The following is a 12,168-nucleotide window of genomic DNA, read 5'->3' on the forward strand; positions in this document are numbered from 1 at the left end:
CCAGGTATATCTAATTCTAAGTGGGCAACAAAAACTGGCCAACGTCATTTAGGCGTGATGAATTGAAAATGTTTGTAATAAATACAAAACAACACCTGGAGTTTGAAGTCACATGAGGGTGAAGCTCTGTCTGCCCCTGGATTTCGGTAATCCTTGCTGTAAACGTGCTAATCCTTGACATGGAGAGTTATGCTATGTGGTGAGTTGAATCAACAACTACTATCATTGTCAAAGGCTTATAGAAACCTGTATATAATTCTGCAAGTGTAAAATTTGACGAAAGACACAGGCTCATGTAAGACAAACAAATAGGATTATCGTAGGTGTTTTGGGTTTTTGTACACATTAAGGTTGAACAGGAACTGTTTTATAATCTCAGCCGAGGTTGACGAGATGATGTGGAAGAGAATGCTGAGGGTATACAGTGATAATACAGATATGCTTTATTACTCTTTCTGGAACAAAAGTTGATAAAGATAAAGGTTTTTTTTATATATGAGATGCTATAGGACTCTAGGGAATTGACAATCTATATTTGAGACTCTATACCCTCTTTGAATTAGCAGCCGATAGTGAGAGAACGCTAAACTTCCACTGATGCATTTTATGCTTGCTTGGTTTGAACCCCCAGGCAGAAGGTGCTTTACTATTGCTGTATCACTTAATCAGGACTGGCATATGGTTGCTTTCAGATCTGGGTATTAACTTCTGTTCTGGGTTTACCTGTACCATAAATCTCCTGTTATGACCTTATAATGCCAACGGGGGGCATGGTCGAGGGAAAGTTTGCTTGGAAGAAAACTTTAAGGAGGTATTAGGGAAACCTGAAGGGATTCATGTACAGTACTGTAGAAGATCTAAAAGAGACTATATTTGTTGGTCTTAATCAGTCTGCTTCCTGGCAAAATCTTACTGGAGTATTGGTGAATAACGACAGCTTGTTTTGACATGGCGGTCAAACGTAACCGATAAGTAGAACACTTCTCTTAATATGGCATGTTTTTTTTGTTCATGACTTTATTGGTGAATTAAAATGTTGCTCATTCAGCCGATTGTGACTGGGTCAACACTCCTGTAGCACACTCTTGCACATAACAGGACCTGGACAACAGCCTCCTATTCCGTGTGTATCTATCATTGAACCTGGAAAGTGAGCGCACAACCTATCATTTCCTAAATATGATCTTGTCGATAATTTGATCTCTGGCTGATCTAATCCTATCCGTGGCTTTACCACACTCCTAACCACACAATCAACCACTTAGGCCACTCAGGACTAAGTTCAAGCACAAAGCAAAATGTCATACTGACTACTGAACGTCAAGGGTAACAATGCATGTGAGATTTCATATATTTAGAGGGAGATTTCATTGTAAGTCAGCTGAAGGGTAACGTTTGCATGGGGCTCATTTCAGCCACTTCACTACGATCTGTTGCAGGTTCCCTGGTTGTTTTTAATCTCTCTCCCTCTCTCCTTGAATGGTAAAGCAGCTCCATAAATTGCATTGCCTCCCCTCTACTTTATTTCCTCTCCTTGTGTGCGCTGAATTGTGGACCCATGAATTTATTAAGCCTGTAAAAGTCCTCATGCAGTTAGTCTACAAATTGCATCTCTCTATACATTTTGTAGTACTCTGTCCCTCTTGTCAGGTCGGATCGTGGCGACCTCCTCCATCTCCTCTACCCAAGAGAAGAAGCTCATTTACAATGGGTGAAAGCCCTGCCTCTCCAAACTGATGATTTACTCTTTATTGTTTCCCACACATGAAGTTGCTCGGAAAACCTTGATCTCCGAGTCCACTCAGCTCAACTGAAAGAAACTTTATAGCTTCCTTGGCCAACTGGCTAAACATGAACCACTGCCAGGGCAAAAGACCCAAAACACAGGCCAGCTGGTGCACTGAATTTAAAGCAGAGTAATTGAGTGTGTATTGATCATAGAGGGACTTGGTTTAGTATGCAAACAAAGGCTAGGTATAAAACAGTGTTTTTTAACAGGTGCTGAACAAAATGACTCACTCATTTGCCAAAGAATTAACCAACGTCATTACGAGTAACTATAGAGGACATGGGCCTAATGCGTGAATTATTCCATTTAGAGCAACTGCAAAATACTCACGCGCTAAAAAAAGACCGGAAAAGCCCCAACAAGTGCTTAAGTTCTGCATGGAGGAAATGTCTAATTTGCATTAATGTGCTCTCAGCAAGATAATGGCCCATTATGATTACTTACTCTACATAGCAACACCAGCAAAGCCATAGCCTATGCAACTGTTTCACAGTTTTTTTTTACACAAATACCATCTAGCCTATAAATTCAAATATTTACGATATACACAAGTTATAATACACAGAACTTAGAATCATATCCAGAGCAAATGTTTTCTATTTGATTATCCATGTTAATTTCTTTTGATTTAACATGCAAACAGCTTCAAAGTTTCTGTGTATAATATTGTGTCAAATGGAAACGAGAAAGATCGCTGTACACATACAAAAGAGACATCATCGAGAACATTTGAAAAGCCTACAACGTATGACATTTTCATATTTCATCAATCTCTAGGTTCTACGTGCCCAGAACAACAGGCTTGCAGGCTGACGTTACACTGGGTTTTGGCTGAATGGATTCCATGATTCAAACACCAGCAGTACCAGACCTGAGGTGAAGCTTATTGGACTACATCATGCCTTATCTCAGCACGCCCGCTACACTGAGGCCTCGCTCGTTCACATGCTTTTCACGTCTTTCTTTTTTTCCCCCCAAAGTCTTTTCAGCATCTCTGTTTGGTGGGATGGGACGTTACCATGGGAAAAAGCCATGACAACAACGACTGCGATCCCGAAACAAAGACAGGCAGCCCAGCAGGGAGCCTGTGTTAGGGGACTCGCTCCTGGGAATCTAATGGCACCTCTGACTCCATTGACTTCAGTGTGCGTGAGCAAAGTTTCACTGCGAATAAGTCTTGGTGTGCGTGCGAGTTTAGGTTTGTATGTGTGTGTGTGTGTGTGTGTGTGTGTGTATGGGTGTGTGCATGTTTGTGTGTGGTTTTAGTGACAATACAGTACATATCCCAGTATAATATAGTAACAACATGAATGGATTACAATAAAGATGTGTATTTATCACAGTATCCACAACATTCATGGTAGAATGTGTAACAATACATTATTGAAGAACAGGTGGAGAACTCAAACGTTCAGGTAGAAATCATTCGTTGTCAAAAGGAAAGCGCTGTACTTGAACAAAACAAAACAAGAAAATCGGATCAGAAAAGCTTTCAGGTATTGTGGAGTCAGGAGACTCGAGTCAGTCAACAACCAACGACAGCGAACTGGCTGTGGAGCAAATGGGCTGGGGCCCATTTTGAAGCTCATGTTCCCTCTGTCCGTCAGTCTGACTCCCGTGTATTGTTTAAAAGCCTTTTACCTGCGAGGACATCGGATATGGCCATTAAATAGCCCAGTGGTTCTTGTAAGTGTAGTCTGTCAGCTGTGCACTGGTGTGTGATGCTTATGGGGAGCGTGTGATATCCCCTCGCTCTCCAACGGTGCCCTCCCCACCAAGCCCTCCATCTACGGATCCTGTTCCTCTCCTGTCCACATTTCCAGCACTCCTTCCTCTCATCGCTTCGTTAGTGGGAATAATTACAAAGGCTGTACGTTTTTGAAGGCAGCCATGTCCCTGCTCGCGGTCAGAACACTGGAGCAGAAGGAGGTGTTTCAGTTTTCTGATGGGACCTCGTTATAATGGCAGAAAATGGTGCGGAATATGGAGTGATTATTTCGATAGTATAAGCAACATGGTTGACCTACTCGTGGCCTTGATGGCCTTGATGGTCAGCGACAATACTATGTTGTCTGTTGTGCTCATTGGATGTGACCTTGTTTCAATGTGGGTGACTTGCTCAGCCAGTATCTTTAACTGCATGACTGGATGCTATTCTCAGCAGTCTTCCTCAGCTTGAGAACAATGTCATAGTCTATTGTCATACGTACATATGAAATCTCCATACAACCATGTTGACTATGAATAGAGGGAATTATTAATGGTTGGGAAGGTAGGAGTAGATTGGGGGCATTCATGAGCCCATATCGTCAGCATAACCATATACATACACTGGTGGGTCACCTTATCAAACCACTTAATAAGATGTTTTATGATTTAATTCGGACATTCCAAAATGTTCTGTTTTGGTAATAGTGAGTTGCCACTTTAAACTCGACAAAACGGGGGATTAACTGTGGGTGTGCCTATGCCACTGCACGCTGAATGTAGGCAACTGTTCCAAGAGTCGGCAGATGCCGGATGGCACTATAAGTGCACACTGCACAGAGCGAACGCTCAGCGGAGCACTGAGGCGCGCGAGATTCTTTGCTGAGCTAGAGGAGGACAGTCTCCTCCGTTAGCATCTCGTCTATTCAACATGGATTTAGGGATCAAAAGACACGGTGGGATGTTTATACAGGTTGCAGTGCTGCTTTCCTACTCATATGGAGCAATTGGAAGAGGTGAGCATTGAGCAAGGTGTTCTTTCCTAAAATGTCATGTATTCCCATTGTGGACCCGCTGTTGCTTGACCAGCGCGGAATGCGTTCTGCTGTTAAGTTTTTTTAATTCATATATATATATATATATTTGGTTTATTGCTATGTGAACTTTAGTGTACGACGATATTATGGATACTGGCATAATCTGGTTTGGTGATATTTTTGAACATGTTCCTTTTGGATATAATAAAGTTGGCTACTTTATACAAATAAAAGATTACGCAGATATTTAACTTGATGCTTGTAGAATGCTTATAAGCTCGCATAACCAACTTATCAAGCTACTGGATTTATGATAATGGCATAGTTTTACCTTAGCCTTCACACGTTCGGAAATTCTTTATCGGGCTACTCACCCACCCATTCTCTTTGGCCATGTGGAGGGGACCCGCTGTGCATGATGCTGCAGCTTTAGCTTGTAGGTATTTTAACAATCGGCCATCACAACCTATCTGTAACTGGAGTATATGCAATGTCAGGCTATCCTGCTTGTGAATGTATCCACAATTTAATAGCACTGCCTGCCTCTATGAAAGTTAAACGCGATTACCACAGCATCGAATTCACGGATAGAGAACACTGATAGGAGCTGCCTAAATGCAACAAAAAAAAGTCGCTTGACCATCTGAACAAGACACATCTCGTCAAATCGAGGTTTGTACAAACAATGCAGGCCACAAATCCAAAGATCAAAATGAAATTCCCGCATTTACAACTAATATGCACAGTATGCTTAAAGCTATAACTCAGGTTAGTTGAATAACGGTGGTTTAACGAGGTTATAAAGCCTAATGCACGCCAGCAGTTGCAGCATTAAACTATTTTCAGAAGATCATAAGTGACCCAGTGAGACCTTTAATGATCACAATAATCTAGACATGTTGAAGCATACTGTCATCTTGAACGACCTGCCTAATGGCAACAATAACCTGTGCTGGAGTGCCATGTGACAGGTTTCTGTATGAGTTTCTGATTCTCCTCAAGCAGGGTCAGCGAGAAGGAGAGATTGGAGATAGACAGAGACAGAAAGTGTGAGAAAGAGAGAAAGAGATCCGTGAGATGTATAATGTATGATGAGATGAATCTGGATTGTAATTGAGGCAGATGGCTCTTAACTTCTCTGGACCTTGGCTCTGCACAGTCACACTACACCAAGTGCATCCCTGAGTCAAACAGTTGCCTGCATTGGCCGTGACACTGCCAGTTTCTCTCATCCGAGCAGAATTCACACTTAGCATACAGGGTGAATCATACTAGCATGATAACTTGCTCTTGAAAGTGGTAGCTCTGATCGTCGCCCAGCGACTTAGCTCAGCAGTTTCATAGCTGCGGGACATTATGTACCCTAACTTTAATAAATTATCACAAACCCAAGGATGCAGAACTGACAGGTGTTGTTCAGGTTCACTTGTCTTCAGAGTCTTGTACATTTTGTGTTTCCCCTTCGGCGTAAAAATGTTGGTTTCTTGATGTGATGCAAATATTACTATCCTGCAGTCGACATCAATGTTACTGTAGTAAACTGATGATGAGGTGGCACATGCCAAGGCGAAAACATATCTCTGTCCTCGTGAACCCTGTCAAAGATAAATCCTCACCTCTTGTTGTTTGATGTTGTCTTTGAAGTTGTAACCATCCATCACAAAACGGTTCTCTCCACAGCTTGGTGAATAAAGTGAAGAGTCGCTATTTGGAATAGCTAGACCTTTATCTTAAAGTGCTCTTGATTAGGGTGCTTATAGACTTCCACATGTGGGATGAGGAGGTGGCTGGCCCTGATGTGCTGGATGGCCTCTAGGTTCTTATCTGGGGTGGGTCTCGGAGAGGGAGGGTTAATCAAAGGACTGCTGCGTTTGATAGAACCCTCAAGACCAGAGCATCTTCAGAAGTTCTGCCGAGGAGTAGAACAGAGTAGAACGTCAGTTCTCAGCTGGAGATGCAGCATTTCCCTCCAAGTGACCCATTTTCCGACAAGTTTGTATTTTATTTTGGTCTGAATGTTGAATTAAATATACACATTCCTCGCAATATCTGAATTACATTTCACATGCAACACTTAATTAGATGATGCCTAATCTGAGCATTACACTTTGACTTGTAACCATGAGTCATCCTATAGTGTACCTCTGTGGATCTAAATAATGGAGATATTATTATTTGGAGGTTACATGCTCTCCATGGACCTGGTACAAAAATAGTTTCTATTTAAAGCAGGCCTTCTGACAGTGCTGGTGAGATCATCTGAATTCAAACAGACCCAATAGGTTTAGTTCGCGTTCAACCTTTAACAGCTTCGGGAGACAGCATATAAATGTGATTTAGCTTACGTTGTCATCCACAGGGCTCGGATATCTGAACCAGGCGAAGAAGAGAATAAATCATGCACATGAGGGTGTTATGTGGATACGGTAACTGACCATGTGTAGGACATGTCAGTGGTTTCCACTTATCTCATCATATCGTTAGCAGGTGGCTCAGTGCAAACTCAAGGAACCCGGGCTCTTCCGAGGCCGTATAGAAACAGGCCTCCCTTAGCCTTTTATCTCTTTTCAGGGATGATCCAGATCTAGAGGCACCAGAGCGTGCGCTCTAATCATGGCCTAATGACGGATAATGGCATTGCACCACACTCCTATGCAGGGTGCCCACAGCTAAAAGTGAGTCACTCTCCCCACCAGTTTGTGGGGTACTTTCCAGTCATAACTATGATGTCAGCTTTCTCTCTCAACCCACACAGGCAGTAAAATCAATGACAGGCCTGGAGCTAGCAGGCAGCTTGGGGGGGGGGGGGACATCAGGAGAGGTGCCCCCTTTTGGCTGAGTCCACCGACTGCTCCCCAAAGGTGTTTACATGGTGGTAGAGTTGGCTGCTGGTAGAAGCTTCAGGGCAACTTTTCGTTGAGCTTTGATTGAGACTCGGGCTTCGGGATATGGTCCCCTGTCCTCCCATATGAGCCAGATAGTGGGATTAATCCAGGGAAGAATATGCCTGGAGCGGCAATGATGTACTGTATATTTCGCCAGACCGTGTGGCTTCATATGCAGCTGTCTCATCAGAATTGATAACTTTTCAATGAGCCAGTTGTTTGTATTGTGAAGACCATAAACTACTGAATAAAATCAATTTGGTTTGAATGTGTGGCGCGTTTCCTTGCGAAGCCCACTGTCCATTATGATTCATGAGAGGGTGGCGTCTTCGAGAGCTTGGAAGAGGGAAGGGGATAGTGGTGAGGATAAATCACCCTCATATTTCTTCTTTACTGTCATTTATGAAAATGTGTATAGAAGTCGAGCCGTGAATGGGAACTTGTGATTGTCAAGGTTATACAAAGGGAGCACCGCTACTTTTTTTTACCGTGAGAACATAGGACTGACAGTCATGAATCTAGATTTATTAACGCAGGCAGCAGTATTTAAGCGTCAAATTGAAAAAGAACTGCGACCCATCTATTTATGATTCTATCCCGTTCCATTCTATATTTGCTCAAGGCCAGTTCACCAAAAAGATTGGCACCCAAAAACAAAATCATTCATCACATGAGCCTTTCATCATCGCAGGTGAGTTATTGGTCATTCATACTTTGTCAGCGTCAGTCATACATCCAAGCTTGAGTTCTGTACTCAACTACTAGTAGATTAATAAATCACTATTGAGAGGCCTTCATTTTAAGTGAGTGAGAACTTAATTCACACAGTTTTACTGCAGAGCAGAATTCCACCAAATGCGTAAAGTTAGCTGAGTTACTGCAGGATCCTGTAAGCTGTGCAGAGAAACTGGAAGGTTCCTGGCGAACAGTGAAAGGGCGCAAACACACTGGTTTCCCCCAGTGGTCCCCCTCTACTCCCTAGCCCATCAGTGACATTGTGGGCTCAATCTCCCATTTCATTCTCCAGTGGTTTTCCCTTGGAGTTAAAGAAGAGGAGGTGACCCCAGCAGTAAACTCAGATCGGATCAAGACAAGAAGCGAGTTCTCCAACTCTGCTCAACCGCTACCTTAGAAGGTTACCTGCACTTTCTGCGTTTGTGCGAGTGGTGTAGTTGGAGTTCAAACTCAGCTTTCCCCATAGACGTGAGTAGACAAAGTAGCCCGCGAAGCTAAAGTTTTGGATTTTTTGCAGTTGCTTTGGAAAGCGGACGCACGTCCGGTTTCAGATGAGTCTTGTGTGGCCGCTGAGCCCCACGCCTCTGTTACTCTGCTGTGTTTAGATCCATCTTTTATGAGTTGCATCAGTCAGGAGACCTCATCTGTAAACATGAGCCATTCCGACCTTCTGACGGTGACTGTCAAAGGTTGAAAGCTACAAAGTGATCAAAGACAACGATTTTGAGATCGTGTAGGGTTCCACAGAAACTCTGTAAAGCTTCTTTGCTCATGATGTCAAGAGATGAGAAATCATTCTGTACCTGTGTTTACATCGGAGATCATTGCTTTTTTGATTCATTATTGGTTGAAATACTGATGTACTGTAGGTGACCTAAATATGATATTGTATGTATGTCGCATATGTGCATTGGAGTGTATAATATCTACATTATGACTCCGCTAAGCGCTTCAGTTTAGTTAGTAATACAAGTCCACCCAGGGCTATGTTGCCTAACCTCGTGTTCCCTAAAAGCCTAGTGATAGCACAGCTAAGGGACCGGGGCATGTATTTAGCGGGTTGTTCGGGAGCGGCAAGTAAATAATGATAATCACCTGGAGCTTACCTAATTATTCATTCAATTTTACTGCTCATACCCAAGTGGATCCTCCTCAGCGATATCAGGAATATGGTGTAATAAAGCGTGCTTCGCTGCCACTCCACTGACTCGGTCATATTTCAACTTCAAATTTCTTTCAAGATAATTAGTACAACATGCGTATGCTCAGTGTTACTATGAGGGAGTGGGGTGCCAGTGATCCGTTCTAGCAGTAACTGAAAACCTGCGCTCATTCCAGCGACTTTCGCACCGAAAAATCTAATGGATTTCTTCACACTGCATTACCGACGTGTAGATAAAACACTTTAACATGAGAAACTGTTGCTTGAGCAAATGAAGACACTTCTCGGAGTGTGTGTTTGTGTGTGTGGGCGCATGTTATGCCCCCCCCACACACACACACACAAAAAGAACATCCTCAACGGACGTTGAGGATGTTGAGGATGTTCTGTTTGGTGTCATGGCACTGTTTGACTGTTTGGTGTCATGGCAGTACAGTGGCCATTTTTGTCTGTGAGGCCTCACGACAGCTCCCCTCTGAGGGGTTCCGCTGGGGCTGAAACTCTGTCGGGGGATTTGGGTTTCAATGACACAGAGGAAAAAACATGGAGAAAATGTGATTATCTTTGGAGAACTTTTAAAAGAGGAGCGCTTATGGTTAAGTATGTCCTCGGGGATATATTGTGGACCGAATGGCTTTAAATCAGGGAGTACAAGCCACCATGGAGTGCAGTATACTCACACCAGAGCTTCTTCTTCGAAGCTTATGCAAAATTCAAGTGGCAGTGCAGTTGTGGATAAGCAAATGAAAATGGTGCCGTTTTTCAGGTCAGGTCTGTGTGTTTGAGACTGAGACCACTGCAGAGGCCCTTCTAGTCTCTCATGATGCAAGAATATATGTTTGTGGCTTGTGGTTATGTTTGAATGTTGGTTGCAGTTGAATTATGTACGGCAAAAAGACCTGGGCCCGTGTGTAATTCAGTAAAGTTCACATGTGGGAAATGTGTTTAATAGGTTTAATAGGTCCCTTTAATTATGTTTATTCAAGGAATATGAGGTGGTAAATGGTTAGTAACCTAATGGTGATAATATTTGCGTGATAAACAGTGTCAATTTAATGTGGAGCCTGACTCGTATATGTAGGTGAAGTGGATGGTATGTGTTGCGTCTGACTTCAACTTGAAAAAATACCAATTAAACTGCACCTGAGGCTTTGCCCCAGAATTGCAGTAGGTTCATGATTTGCTTTGTTTTTCTTTCTGAATTGTGTTGTATAAGTATTCTTTTCATGAAATATTAGATTAGCCAATTCCAGATATTCCAGACAGATAGTTAACAGTCCAGGGAGCAATTTGTCTAAGCGGTGTTGTCTGAATAAGATTGATGGCCAAGCTTGGCAGTAAAAAGCCTGGGTTATGTTCAAACTCCAGTTACAAATGTGTCTGAACTAAAACAAATTCCCTTTGTGCGACTCTGAGTTCTTGTAGCTGTCGCTGTAATAAAATGTGAAGATTCAGGATAGAGCTAAGGCCATTATGCAGCTACACTTTCAAAACTGAACTTCCGAATAGCAGAAAAGTATTATTTTAATCACTTTCAACTATCTCTGTGTGGTCACCCCCCATTGTTACGCTGTTGTCTTAGCAGCGAAAAAGACGAGCGCAGAACATGTTGATATCCTTTCAAAGACAGCGATAGCGGCCATGCAGAGTTTAATTTATACAGGAATGCCTTGCCCAGGCATCATAAGAAATGGTCTTGCATTGTTTATGTGGATCTGTTTTGAAGCGCTTGAGTCGGGGTGTCACCAGCATGACAGGTGTGTTTACTGGAGATGAAGGTAACAATGAGAAGGATCAGACACTCCTGTGTTTGTTGGTGCTAAGCTCCCTATCGGACTCCTCCCATACCTCAGCCGAGGCCTGCTGGGAGAGTCGTCGCCTGAGGACAGCCAGAGACAGGACAAGTTGGATTAGAGCTAATGTACAATGGCATTGTTTGAGTAATGCTTCTGTCAACGAACCATACACAGAGTTCACTTTTACTGCCTCCAGTGCGTCCCTTCAGGCCCAAGTACTTCAAGTCCCAGTTTGGCTACCGCCAGCTTGTTGATCAGGCTCTTCAGAGTTGGCATCCTGTCCTAAACAAGCGACCGTAGAGCAGAGGAACACAGCGGGACTCGGGTATAAAGTCTGGAGAGGGGCTTGATGAAGCCTCTTACACAGCTGAAACCATCATGAGGCCGCAAAAACTCAGTGATTATATAGAGAAAATACGCTATAGGACTTGCTCTGAAGAGGCTAGAAGAATATTTTTTTTTGGGGGGGGGGGGGGGGTTATAACAGTTAATCAGGGAACAGGGCAGTTTGGCCCTGTAGTTGTATGTCATTTCAAACTCAGGCATTGCTATTGTGCAGTGTACAGTATATGGCAGGCAAAGGATGCTGGGGTGCTTGCATTAAGTTTCCCCCAAAATTCTAGATGTCTGTGATATTTTTTAGCATACACATAAATTGGCGGGTCAATTCTGTATTTAGTAGCGTTATTCGAAAGCAATTTATGGGCTCATATTTTTTCATGCTAACAGGGTAAAATAAGCAGTCAAGTTTTGTATTGGGGACATTTGTCCCTGTGAGGTTCAGTGTGTTCCACTCCACAGAAGTTGTTTCTCTTCCTGTGGCAGTTGGTCTAAATGTTAGCCACAACAGGTTGGCCAAAAGCCCAATGGCACTCTCAATCTGGCCAATTAATTCTCTGCCAGAGGAAGAAGCTAATTAAAACAGGGAATGAAGAACCCCTCCGCTGTTACTACATTCAGTTAGCACATTTGGGTGGGTTGCAACTACTTCAATCCATCTTGGGAGGGATCCCCATGGGTCAAGATGGCAGGACTGAAAGTTGTCCAGAATGTCAAA

The 12,168-nt window shown here is 43.0% G+C and overlaps 1 protein-coding gene across 2 annotated transcripts in view; it reads left to right on the top strand.

Moving 5' to 3' along the window:
* Nucleotides 1-4,305: 4,305 nt before the first annotated feature.
* The window catches only part of cntnap3 (contactin associated protein family member 3), a 55,290-nt gene continuing 47,427 nt past the window's right edge, over nt 4,306-12,168 (top strand). For both annotated transcript variants that reach the window (XM_062484373.1, XM_062484374.1), the window contains exon 1: nt 4,306-4,512. In XM_062484373.1, coding sequence (XP_062340357.1) covers nt 4,428-4,512 — 85 coding nt within the window. In that variant the 5' untranslated portion in view covers nt 4,306-4,427. The remainder of the gene's footprint in view (nt 4,513-12,168) is intronic.

Source organism: Osmerus eperlanus, chromosome 18, assembly GCF_963692335.1.
Source record: "Osmerus eperlanus chromosome 18, fOsmEpe2.1, whole genome shotgun sequence".
In the NCBI taxonomy this organism is placed as follows: domain Eukaryota; kingdom Metazoa; phylum Chordata; class Actinopteri; order Osmeriformes; family Osmeridae; genus Osmerus; species Osmerus eperlanus.